At 34.4% G+C, this 13,305-nt stretch overlaps 2 protein-coding genes across 2 annotated transcripts; one reads left to right on the top strand and one right to left on the bottom strand.

Moving 5' to 3' along the window:
• Positions 1–4,539: 4,539 nt before the first annotated feature.
• Positions 4,540–8,532, top strand: LOC11425664 (pentatricopeptide repeat-containing protein At5g25630). Its single transcript, XM_003588489.4, has 4 exons — positions 4,540–4,671; positions 4,843–4,973; positions 5,873–6,784; positions 7,410–8,532. Exons 2-4 carry the CDS (start codon positions 4,863–4,865, stop codon positions 8,295–8,297), a joined length of 1,911 nt encoding a protein of 636 aa, XP_003588537.2. The 5' UTR covers positions 4,540–4,671; positions 4,843–4,862; the 3' UTR covers positions 8,298–8,532.
• A 1,062-nt stretch (positions 8,533–9,594) lies between these two features.
• On the bottom strand, positions 9,595–12,958 carry LOC11423171 (rhomboid-like protein 11, chloroplastic). The gene is made up of 7 exons (XM_003588488.4): positions 12,490–12,958; positions 12,226–12,353; positions 11,378–11,463; positions 11,149–11,189; positions 10,889–11,055; positions 10,737–10,799; positions 9,595–10,093 (listed from the first exon to the last, which is right to left on the bottom strand). The coding sequence occupies exons 1-7, from the start codon at positions 12,698–12,700 to the stop codon at positions 9,932–9,934; spliced, it is 858 nt and encodes a 285-aa protein (XP_003588536.2). The 5' UTR covers positions 12,701–12,958; the 3' UTR covers positions 9,595–9,931.
• Between the last annotated feature and the right edge of the window lie 347 nt (positions 12,959–13,305).

The following is a 13,305-nucleotide window of genomic DNA, read 5'->3' as shown; positions in this document are numbered from 1 at the left end:
CATCTTTTTTGCGGTTAATGGTGCTACAAACATGTAACATGTGTTTTAAGCATCATAGTAAAGTCCCACTTAGTCTTGACTAAGTCTAATATCTATGCAACCCATATATGTAGTTAGTGGAATTGAGAAAGAATCAACTTATACCGCTCGAGTGTTATAGCATTCACCTGACCTAACATTAGTTGGGGGTTTACTTTTAAGTGTAAATGAATTCCCCCTATGTTGGATTATCGGAGAGTCCTTTAGGGATGAGATGATGCAACACAAATATCATGAGTTACGTGTGAACAGTGTCATCATTATTTTATAAAGTAAAACTGAACTCTCAAGTAAAATTTCCTCAGCTAGTAAACTTTCATCATTAGCCATCTTTCAATTTTTTCGATTGAATTCCTTGATGAAATCTTTTACTTTTTCTATCTACCTCATAAAACTTCATTTTTGATGATTTATCACTCTATTTTAAATCAGGTGATCCAGCAAGGTGAACTTTGTACCCTTGATTCCTCTGATCAAATATGAGTCTCGCTCCTCCTACATTTTTTAAACTTTATAGTGAGTACAACATGCCTCCTTTTGCTGAAAAGTACTTCCCAGTAAGCCCCATTTCACCAATCAAAATAAAACTTCAATATGGGGAGGGGACGAGGCCTTATATTCCAACTTCTATCGAGATAAGTCGTCAACCCTATTGGTTTTTCCTGACTTTCTTGGCTACCAATATTTTTGTTTTCTTTCTTCAGGATAAAAGAAAAAGTCTCATGATGTGGAATTTGGAGAGTTCTTGGAAGGAAGAACAAGTCCTAGCTTGGGAGGATCTCGCAAGCTTACCTTTTGGAGCAAGAACGTTATTCCCTAGATCCTTATCTTGAGTGAATCCCCTTCCTTATGGGGTTCTTCAGTTCTAGCTAAGCCCTAGAGAAGATGCAATAACATCAAAAGATGTTACTTTTGTAGATTTTAAAGAAAGATTTATGGGCAACTTTATTTTTTTTTTCTCTTGTTGTAGAATTGGCTAGATGGCTGGGCTCGTGGCTATCCTCTAATGAATATATGTTCAATCTTTTGGAATCCACACCTTAGTGTGACTCTTGTTACCTTTTCTTTTTAATTATGTGATGCTTGAACCAAAATACACGTTCCATGTGATAAGTAGAAATGTTGTTGAGCCGATGAGTCATGGTTGCATCAAACCTTGTTGCTTTATCTTTTACAATGGTTATCATAAATTTCTCAACTATTATGGAGAAAAAGTTGCCTGATTCTGAGAATTCCCTCCATATATGTGACCTATTTTATCCAATTTTTGTGGTCATGTAGGTCTTACCTCGACTGCAATTGGCTGGCGCCAGTGGGGTTAGAAGCATGGTTGAGTCTGAACTTGAGATGAAAAAATCTGATACAACTGCTCTTAGTTCAAATTACCATTGTTTCTCCATTGAATTTTTCAGAACCAATGAAATGTTATACTGATGAAGTGGATTCATGATCCATGGATGTTCATCAATATAAGTCACTTATAGCCTAGGTGTTCTCAAACCTACAGAGGGTGGTATAGATACATCAAGTCTTGACAGGTAAGTTACCGTATTATTTAGTGCATGTGAATAATTCACTCATAGATGCTACATATTGGATAATCAAGAGTTAGACATTGTATTCTTGGTATTGGGCCGTAGGCGTATCCTCCGACATAAGACATGTTGTTTACCTACATAGTGTTGGCATGAGGCGGAACTTGTGGCATGCCCTAGGTGACAACCTCGCCATATGTACATGTGCAACTTGAGGTTTAACTTTGTTCAAAGTACCATGCACTATTGGTGCATACGCCAAACGTAGTCTTGACTTAAGAACTGGATTTTTCAACGATAAAAGTTGTATTGTTCCATTGGGCGTGCAAAATTTGATCATGGATTGAGAATTTAACTAAAGTTTCACTAATGTCCTCAATTGTGATTAGATTTTCTTCAAGTGATTAACATCGAGGGAGGAACTCTTTCTCTTAGTTGAGGATTCCCTAACTTCTCCAGTAGAACGTTAAAAGTTCAATTGTTTTTGGATTTTTTAGCTATGTTAAGAAATGCATAAAAAAAATAGCCAAAAAGATAAAGAGATAAAAAAAATACAAAATAACATTGTTTGTTTGATTGGATGTGTATAATTACAGTATAAAACTGAGTATTTATAGCAAAAAAATATGCATACTAGCCAATGTTACCTACAATGTCGAGTCTTTGTTCGATTGATTTCGCGGGTAGTGTGTGTGAGTTTACCTTGTTGAGGGGATGGCGGCACCCCATGTTAGGCTATGAATTCCCTCTTCCTAGTATGGTGCATTGACACAATCCTTGGTGTGCAGATCCATCACGGAAGTGCTTCTTCCCTAATCCTTCATTGTGGTTAGTAGTGCTACAAACATGAAATGTAGGTTTTGAGAATCATTGTTCATACCCACTTAGGCTTGACTAAGTCTGAGGTTCATATGACTCGCATACTCAACTAGTGGACTTGATAAAGAATCAACTTATCTCGTTCGGTTGTTTCAACATTCGCCTAACTTGCCACTGACTGGGTTTTCTCACATAAAGTCCAATTGCATATCTATCGATGTTGGTTAATAGAATAATTATTTTTAAGTAGTGCTACAAACATGAAATGTAGGTTTTGAGAATCATTGTTCATACCCACTTAGGCTTGACTAAGTCTGAGGTTCATATGACTCGCATACTCAACTAGTGGACTTGATAAAGAATCAACTTATCTCGTTCGGTTGTTTCAACATTCGCCTAACTTGCCACTGACTGGGTTTTCTCACATAAAGTCCAATTGCATATCTATCGATGTTGGTTAATAGAATAATTATTTTTAAGTAGTGCTACAAACATGAAATGTAGGTTTTGAGAATCATTGTTCATACCCACTTAGGCTTGACTAAGTCTGAGGTTCATATGACTCGCATACTCAACTAGTGGACTTGATAAAGAATCAACTTATCTCGTTCGGTTGTTTCAACATTCGCCTAACTTGCCACTGTCTGGGTTTTCTCACCTAAAGTCCAATTGCGTATATGTCGATGTTGGTTAATAGAATAATTATTTTTTAAGTGCAAACATGATCCTACAAGAATTGATGTGGCTAAGTCTTAGAAAACGTAGTTGGGCCTAACACAATCTCACAAAACCAGCTTGTGAGGTGAGGATTGTCCCCACGTATAAACACATTGTCAGGCCATGTCCTATCCGGTGTGGAACTCTTAACACTAAGTTCAAAATATTTCTAAATATTTGAATAAAGATCAACATTTTTGGTTGCTAGTTAAAAGTAAAATTTATTTGAAATATGCAAGAAATAATATAGGGTACAACTTAGTTATAAAATCTGTTTACAATGCGCTTAGGACGCTGCAACATGATTTAATGCCATCTTGATATCATTTTGTCGTAGGGGTTTTTCAACACAATCATCGTAGGACTATTATTCTTTGGAGGTTCATGCTTCTAATCAAATCATGCAACATTACTTAGTACAAGCCTTTTATGTGTACTTCAAATATATTCAAAGACATTTAACATCATTATATTTTCCAAGCATAATGACTTAATCCAAATTAAATCAACCAGTTTTCATCTTTATCACTTCCAAGCTCAAAAGGCTAACAATAAAACTTAAGTGACCAAAATAAGCTTCAGATATTAACATTAAAACAACTTGTTTAAGAGAAATCTAAACACACCACAACATGCTAACATATGAACTTCATTTAAAACCACATTGATCTGTCCAATTTTACGTTCAGCTTTAGGTATGTCTATGATGCAAGGAGTGGTGACAAAAAATGAGATACTTTAGTATATCAGTGAAGTGCTGAAGAGTAAGAGTTTAACCTATGAAGAAGATTTAAATGAAAGTATTTTATAAAAAAATTATTGAACTTAGTTATAAAATATTTCAATGAAACTATCTTATAAAAAAATCATTTTCTTAGAATAAGTGATTAAAAAGAACCCTTAACATGTCAAATTGAAAGGTATATTTTTTTTTGAAGGACATTAAAAAGGTGATGATTCACTTCTTCACACAGTAAAAACTATTTTTCAAATTAAGATGATTTTGGAAGAGTTGATAATTTGACTCTTTCTCGAAAAAGAATTCAAGTTTGATTTTTTGAGTCATTAATTTATAAGGTAGTCCATGTAAAAAAAAATATATATATATATATATATATATATGAGTTTAAATTTTAAAATCGTTCATTTAAAAGGTAGCCTAACTATGATAAAAAAAATAAATTAAATGTTTCACCATTGACTTGAAAATTAGTTTTAGAGCACCTTCAAAATTCTTAAGTCATAAGAATATTTTGAGGCGTCTATCAAAGTCAAAGATCTTAATTACGGTTTTTTTTTTGTGGTGGCTGGAGTTTGAACCACAACCCAGAAGGACTTGAGTGATTTAGTAAAAATAATCTATATTTTTTTTTTTCAAGGACGCATATTCAAAATTAACAAAAAAGAAAAGAAAAAAAAGAGTGATATTTGAAACTTGAACCTTTTCATTTGACTCCTTATCTTTTTCTATTTTGTTTTCTTTCTCCGGATATATTACCACGCCATCCATTCTTAAACTTCACTCACTCTGCATTTTCAGCACTCTCTGGAGTTATCAAAGGTTTTTGGATTGATATTTTAGTTATGCGTTCTGTTTCTTTTTTCAATGGTTCATTTTATCCAATTTTAAATTATGCAATATGAACCATGTTTTGAATTATAACATCAGAAAATTGTATTCGTGTTTAACTTTCTACTAATATACTCAATCTTTCATTGGTTTGTTTCATAGTTAAGCAATTGAGGAAGAATATGGTGAAACCTGAGAATGATGATACTGTTTCTGGAACTAGCAGAAGAAATCAATCAGGAAATGCCAACATGGAGAGAGGAAAAGGGTCATTTCAATTAGTAACTGGCAAGGTACTTTAATATGAACTTATGATAATGAATCAATGATCATATTAGTGCTTTTATTTTACTGCTTCACTGATTTTTGTTCATAAAAAGATATATGAGGATGTTACATTAGAAGTCTCGTAAGACTAGACATGATAGAATTAAAAATGACATTATTTGAGAGTTGGGGTAGCTCCTATCGTAGAAAGATGGTTGAAACTAGAAATTCGGCTTAGGTGGTTTAGGCATGTAGAGAGATAACATGAAGATTATGTAGTAAGGAGAGTTTACCAGATGAAGATTAGTCAAATCACTAGAGGCAGAGGAAGACCTAAAAAATCTATACGAGAAACTATTAAGAAGGATCTAGAGATTAGTGAGTTGGATAGGGACATGATATATGATAGAACGTTATGGCGGAGTTTCATCCATGTATGTAGCCGACCCCACTTAGTGGGATAAGGCTCGGTTGTTGTTGCTGTATCATACTATTGCAGTATTGCCATTTTCTTTAACATTACAGACCCTGCTTAGTGTACATATTCAATCTATTTTATTGGATATTCAACTAATCATTATTGTTATGTTTGAATTAAAAATTTCTAAACATTTTAGGCTTTTGCGATGATTTGGCTTTAGAAAATGGATGCAAAGTTACTGACCTCATATATGATGAAAAAATCTTATGATGTTATTTAATTCTTTATATCCTTTGGAAATCATTACTTGCTGATAACAATTGGATACCCTGATAATTCCATCTGTTTTAACAACTGAAGCTAGACCTTAACATTTGCTTTTTTTTTATTAATTGCATTGTATGCCTATTGTTATATAAAATCTATCTAAATCTAGTCTCCTTGAAGTTCTGGGAAAGTTTGCACTGCTTAAAGCTGAATGTCCTTTGGCATGTAATTTGATAGGGGAGTCATTCTTACAGCAAGAATCAAATGAATAGAATTGCGAAGGATGAATATTCAGGAAGTAAACTCACCTGCACTTTCTGCATTTGTAAAAAGACTTGTGGAGTTGTATGCTCAAGAACAAAATTATTGAATATTCTGATTGTATGTGGAAAACCACAGGCAGCTAATGTGATTTTCAAAAAGTTGATTGAAGAAGGGCATCAGCCATCTTTAATAACATACACGTCTTTGTTACATGCTTTGACCATGCAGAAGTGCTTCAAATCTATACATTCCCTTGTCTCGCAAGTGGAAGAAAAACAAATGAAGACTAACTCAATATTTTACAATGCTGTTATAAATGCATTTGCTGAATCCGGGAACATGGAAGATGCAAAAAAAACTGTTCAGAAGATGAAAGAAAGTGGATTCAGACCTTCCACTGGCACTTATAGCAACTTGATAAAAGGCTATGGTATTGTAGGTAAGTCTGGTGAAGCAATGAAGTTGCTAGACCTTATGTTAACTGATGGAAATTCGAAACCCGATCTTCAGACATACAATATGCTTATCAAAGCATTGTGTCAATCGGGGAACATGTCTGAGGCATGGAACATTGTGTGTAAGATGCCTGCTTCTGGAATGCTACCTGATTCTGTAACTTTCAACACAATGGCAATCGGTTATGTTCTTAATAGTGAAACTGCTGAGGCTGAAGCAATGATTTTAGAGATGCAGAGGAAAGGTTTGGAACCAAATGAGAGAACTTTTACCGTCATCGTAAATGGATATTACAAAGAAGGTCAAATTAAGGAAGCCCTACAGTTCGTTTACAGAATAAAGGATTTGGGGTTTAAGCCTAATCTTCTTGTGTTTAATGTCCTCATTAATGGTTTTGTGGATAGGATGGATAGAGATGGTGTTGATGAGGTAATCTTGAACCTATGCTTAAACTTTTTTCTTGTTAAACTTGCTCTGGATCTGTTAATGAACAAAAGGTCCGTCGTAGTATTGATTGTAGTTTTAGATGGATTCAACATAGGATCAATGGAACCTTTTTAATTCATAACCTCTTGACATTCATATTATTATAAATATTCAGTAAAGCATATAAAGCGACAGTGAAAGAAAATGGTAAAGTAGTACTCTATATGTAGGACTTTCCTAGAATTTACCACTTGCAAGCTTATTATACATATTTCCAATTATAAACATGTTTCCATCTTCTTAGTCTTGTCACGATGCTTCTTGATTTAACAATTTTAGAATCATGTGATTTGGTTTGTCATTTTTTTAACCATCTAAAGTATGTTAAATAATTTGGATTTATTGCTCAATGCCTTTGGTTTTTGAATCTTCTTATTCTAGTTAAGTGTTTGTCAAATTAGTGTGCCAAATGTCATGCAGTTTTCTAATACTTTTGCTCAAGAAGGAAAAAACCAAGTCACCACTCCTTTGGTTTGCTCAGCATAGTGAATAGCAGTTTATTTAGTTTTATTTCTGAAATGTATGTGTTCCACCTTGTAACTTATGGTGAAAATCCTTCTGTATATAGGTTTTGAGATTGATGAAAGAATTTCAAATCCAACCAGATGTGGTAACATACAGCACTATAATGAATGCATGGAGCCAAGCTGGATTCCAGGATAAATGCAAGCAAATTTTCGACAACATGTTGCAATCTGGTGTAAAGCCAGATGTGCATGCTTATAGTATTCTTGTTAAAGGTTATGTGAGATCAATGGAAACAGAGAAAGCCGAAGAACTGCTAGGCGACATGATTGAGTCCGGTGTCCGTCCAAATGTTGTTACATTTACAAATGTCATAAGTGGATGGGGCAGTTCTGGCAGAATGGACAATGCTATCAAGATCTTTGACAAGATGTGCGAATTAGGGGTTTCTCCAAATTTGAGGACTTTTGAGGCCCTTATTTGGGGATATGCAAAAGCAGATCAGCCATGGAAATCAGAAGAAATACTCCAATTAATGGAAGAGTTTCATGTTCACCCTAAGAAGTCCACATTCTTGCTTGTTTCAAAAGCTTGGCGCTTTGCTGGATTAACAGAAGAAGCTATTAGATTACGGAGTATTTCAAGAGCCAAACAAAGGATCAATTCAATAGATGAAGATGGAAACGTAGCTACAACCTCTGAGAGAATTTACCAAAAGCCACATATTGCTCCTTTAAGCAGTCTCTTACAGTGCCTCCCATCATCTGTAGGTTCCACTGATAAAAAAGGCACAGCTTTGGGAGCTAGAAGAAATAGTAGGCTCCCAAGAGATGCTGATTTGGTGACTACATTGATCTCGACAAAATTCAAGTGTCATTCTCGTACCTGTAGATTTGTTGAAGGATTTTCCGTCATGTGTCATAAACGGTTTCAAGGTCAGCGTGGTACATACCAACTTACAAATTCCTGCACACCAGTATTCTTAAACTAAAAGGGTTTGAGAGGTGAAGTGTGGAATCACTTTTGGAGTAACCAACAAAAACTTTTAATTTTTTGTTCACCTTATTACTCCTTACATTTTCGTGTAATAAAAAAGGGAAAGGACTTGTATTCTATTCTTTGCAACTTTTAATATCTCTAGTTGTTACGTTACTGTTTTTCTTTCCTCGCTAACCAAGAAATTACTTGAATAAAACATGGATATACTAAAATCCATTAACTACTGAGATTGGTTTTAACTTTATTCTTTGTTGGATGAATCAAGATTCACCTCCCTTGGCCATCCATTCCTTCTGATTCTATATATAGCTTAAATATTTAGGTGAAAAACATAGAATGAAACTTTTTCTACATAGTGCATAATATTCCATTAAGCCATCTTCCTTTTAAGTTTCTTAGCTATTAACCATAGAATACATAATTGTGAAATGAAAAATGTTACTCTTTTCGGTAACATTATGGTATGTTTGGTTCAACCAATGGGGGAGGCGAGATATTTTAATCGAGGGAGTAGAATAAAGTTGTTAAATGCTGGCCATGGTGTTGCATGTTTTTGGCCAACCGCCTCGGGCAATTTGTAAAAGGGGTCCTGGCATGGGGTCGCCATAGGCCACAATGGTACATTCTGTCGTCCGCCATTGATAACACATGAGGAAAGGAGATCAATCTTATGAATGTTGTGTTTGGTTCAAGTAGGAGGAAGAGAAGCCACAATGTTGTATTTTGTTCAATGGAGGAAAAGTGTAAATTGACTTTTCTTACAATTTGATGTTTAAGGTCACTTTATAATTCTCCTCTCTAAAAATTGAACCAATCAACTAAAGTTTAAAATAATAATTATTTTCCTAAGTTCTTTTCCAATCAAATAGACAGACCTTAATTTTATTTGATTATGATCTATCCGCAGAACTATTTTCATAAATTGTTGAAATTTGTATCTTGTATAAAAAAGGGATGACACAGTTCAAGGTAAAGAAAGTCTCTAAGTTTATTGAGCATTTATAAATTACATGTACATCACTCTAAGGAAACTACTAAAAACTTGAACTTGCAAAAATAGAATCGCATCCCCCTTGGGGTTCAACTTCTTGACATCTGAAAACCCAGGATAGAGATGAGTATTCAAATAATAAGCCGGTTGTACTTTTCCAGTGGTGATAAGTACAAAAGATATAATCACAATAGATAAGTTAAAGCATATGAATTATATCAATCAAATTATTGTTGCTTTTATAATTGATTAAGACACAATTTGCTCTTTGAAATTGCCCCGGATCAGAGAACTTGCCCCAGAAGATTTCCTGCTAAAAGCGAGATGACTAATCTTGAGATGCAAAATTCATTTAAGAGGTTGAAATCATCCGACTAATGTTTTTCCATAAACAACACTCGGATATGAAACTTTTGTCAAATGGACCACATTATCTACCTGTATGTTGGTTGGGATGAGTAAATGCTATTTCTACAAAATATTACATCTACATTTACATGTAGTTGCACAAATGAACCTCATCTCAGATGATTACATCTCGTTGTTAAATATACAATTACATGGTATAAAATTTATATAAGCAGCATCATTCTCTTCCGTAAATAGTTGCGATCATTTATCCATTTCAGAGTGGATTATCGGTCTGAAGAATCAGAAGGAACTTTGCTAAGAAGCCAAACCAAGAGCACACCAACAAGAGCACCAGAAAGGTGTGCAATATGGTTGACATTTTGCAATGCGTAGCCTCCACGAAAGGTTCCTGGTAAAGATGTTGAAGCTTGAGCTGCTTCCATGACCTATTACACTCGCAAATAACAGATCAATTATAAATGACACTCTGATGCTCCTAGTTGTTCAAGCATACCCCCCAAATAACAAGACCGAAACATGAGCTTTTTTATCTCTTCAAACAAGTAAATCATTAGATTAAGTGATCAGTATAAAAATGAAAGAGATATATTGCAAGCCATTCGCAGCATGAGTCAAGCAAGACACGTCATGATACTAGACAAACATACAAAAACAAAAAACATAATGTTACATATTTGACACATGTGAAGGGTGCACTTTAGAGGTTAATTTGTGTGCAAAGTTATAACTTATGACCATTAACTGAAAAAATCAACAGTTAAGCTCAAAGTTCTAACTGTTTTGTAGTTTGTTATACACCTGCATGTATTTTATCGCAGTCTCAATCATTGAGTTTTAATTCAATGATTATGACTGCAAGATTATAAAAAATAATTATAATTACACTTTTACAGCCAAAGCACACTCGTGAAATTTACAGGATCAGAATTTCAATATATATCTTTAAGAGATGCAAATCATGATATTTTCATTATAGTAACTTTTGCAAAGTTCTGCAATCATTTAGAGTTGTTTTACAGAGCAAAACGGAAAAAAGAGAAAAGAAAAAAAAGTGTTGCTTATGCTCACCTTCTCTACAACAAACTGACCCAATATAAGCACTTCAAGGATCTTCCTCCAATCCCATGACATCTAGATCAAGTTCAACCAAAGTGTAAGAACTTGGAAAAACAAACTGGAAACAAAAGAACAATAAATTTTCTGAATACAATTCCATGTACCTTTACAAGGACGCTGATAGTAAATAACCCAAAAACAGCACCAGAAGCTCCAACTGAGACAGTGTTTCTCGGTAAAATCAGCCAGGAAACAAGGTTTGCTCCAACACCAGTAAGAATGTAAGAAAGCCACAAAGCAAAGCTTCCTCCCTCTTCTTCAACAAGCTTTCCTGTTGCGAAAGCAACGAAATAACAAACGTTCATGCTTCAATCTGATGACAAGTCACATCCCAGAAAGAAGAGTGACCGTATCACAGCCTTACCAAATATGTATAAGAAGAAAAGGTTGCTAGAAAGATGTTTCCTGTACAAGTTAGAGCATTAGTCAGATTATAGATTGAGACAATGAGAAAATAGTTCACAAACCCAGAAATAGAAAATGGATAAAAGCATGCGATCTTGTTCCCGTGGAATGCAAATTCTTAAATAAATAAAAACACGATATAACAAACACAATCACATAAAATTGAAATGAAAGAAGAGTGAACTCACCAATTAGCATGACAAAATGTTGCTGTGAGAAACTGGAACCAATCAGGCCTGCTGTGAAATAAGTACAATGCCTTGATGCCACCAACCTATAGAAGAAATGACGGAAAACCATTCATCATAAAGAAATCCAGAAATGGGAACAAAAGCATTTCTGAGTTCATACTAGGGTTAGCTTGATTTAGACTTCCATGTATTGATTTTGAAATAATTGAATTTTGTAGGCAATTATCATAGTTCAAAAGTGAGTCTAGAAGAATTAGGGTTACTTGGATGGTCTAAACTAGGAAGCACTAATACAAACACAGACACTAGACAAGACATTGAAACGTATACACCGGTAATAATACAAAAAAATGGAATTGATTGAAATTAACCATGTGTCTGTGTCATATCGATGTCAGACATGCATTCAATTAGAAGCGTCGGTACTGAATAACAGTGAATGACAACTTGAGTCCCTAAAATTATAAGAACTGAACGATATAGTTCTTGGAGTTAACAAAATTCTAAAATAAACCATAATTGAAAATCCTTGATCACATTAGTCCTTTTAGGTCAGCTGTGTCTGAAATTGTTGTAAACGGACTAATGCAATCAAGGATTTTTAATTTCATTAACTGACAAATCAATCGAGGATTTTTAATTTCATGCAATTTCGTTAATTTCAAAGATTAAATAATCCAACCCCTACAATTTCAAAGGTAATAAGACAATTCACTCAAATTATAATTATACATATGTGGTGTGGCATATGTAAACAGGAAAAATCCCATAAACAAGCATGAACAAATATCAAATGTTATTTACTAGGCTGAATAATGAAACAAGGTCGTGTATATGCAATGTACCTGAAAGAAATGGTCGGCAACGAATATACCAATGTTAAGAAGTATGATCCAGAATATCCCATTAACTCGTTTCACCGGTTCCCTCTTGTTCAGCTCCGGTTTCGCCACTTCCAACTGCGATATCATATCTAGCCAACCAAACAAACAATCCAAAATAATAATCAGATATCAAATAAACGACTAAAGTTATTTTTTTGAGTCTTGCACAACACGCAAGCAAGGTGTTCGAGAAAATGCCTCAACCAACACAAAGGAGTAACATACCAGACTTGTTGTTGTTGTTGTTGCATAGAGTGAGAGAAGGTGAAGGAAGGTTGAAGAGGGAATGATGAGAAAGACATGGGTATGTGATATTGGGAAAGTTTTTGATGCTGAAGGTGGGAGGTACAGAGGAGAAAGAGGGGGTGCGAAAATGGTGAATGGGTTTGTAAAATGAGTTGTTGAATTTGAAGGTTGCAACTGCAACTTGTGCCATTCTTCGTTTTTTTTATTGGGAATGAATGAATGAATCAATGTGAGGTTGAAAAAGAAGCGTTACGCTTTTCGATTACTTTCTAGTGTCTGTCTACTTAGAACAGAACAGTATAGGATTTCGCTCGCGGTTTGGAATGTTAACTACTTTTTGCCTTTTTGGAGTAAACCACCAAAATTTGTGTCTTGAGAAAAAATTGTCTTTTGTAGTATCAAACATCTAATTTTCTAGAGTGGTATCAGAACATCCTATTTAATTTTTTTTTTTTTTTGGGTGTGTAATGATCAATTAACTGTTACTTCTTTTATACATATATTACAAACTAATAGAACCTATCGATGAAAATGAAGAGTGTGTTGCCAATGAGCCTGTCAACAGTGAATCATATGTTGCTGATTTAGAGGTTAAGAACTATGAAGAACCTTACATTGGAATGGAATTTGAGTCACAAGAAGATGCTTATTCTTTCTATGCTCGATATGCTAAATGTGTTGGATTAGGTGTATGCACTAAAAGTAGTCGTCGTTTGAAAATTTTTAAACAATTTATTGATGTGAAATATGCTTGCCCGAGACATGGTAAAAAAACGAGAATCAACGACACAAAAT

This window comes from Medicago truncatula, chromosome 1 (assembly GCF_003473485.1).
Source record: "Medicago truncatula cultivar Jemalong A17 chromosome 1, MtrunA17r5.0-ANR, whole genome shotgun sequence".
Classification (NCBI taxonomy): Eukaryota; Viridiplantae; Streptophyta; class Magnoliopsida; order Fabales; family Fabaceae; genus Medicago; species Medicago truncatula.
The sequence above is the reverse complement of the archived record's forward strand: the minus strand, read 5'-3'. Positions and strand labels throughout refer to the sequence as shown.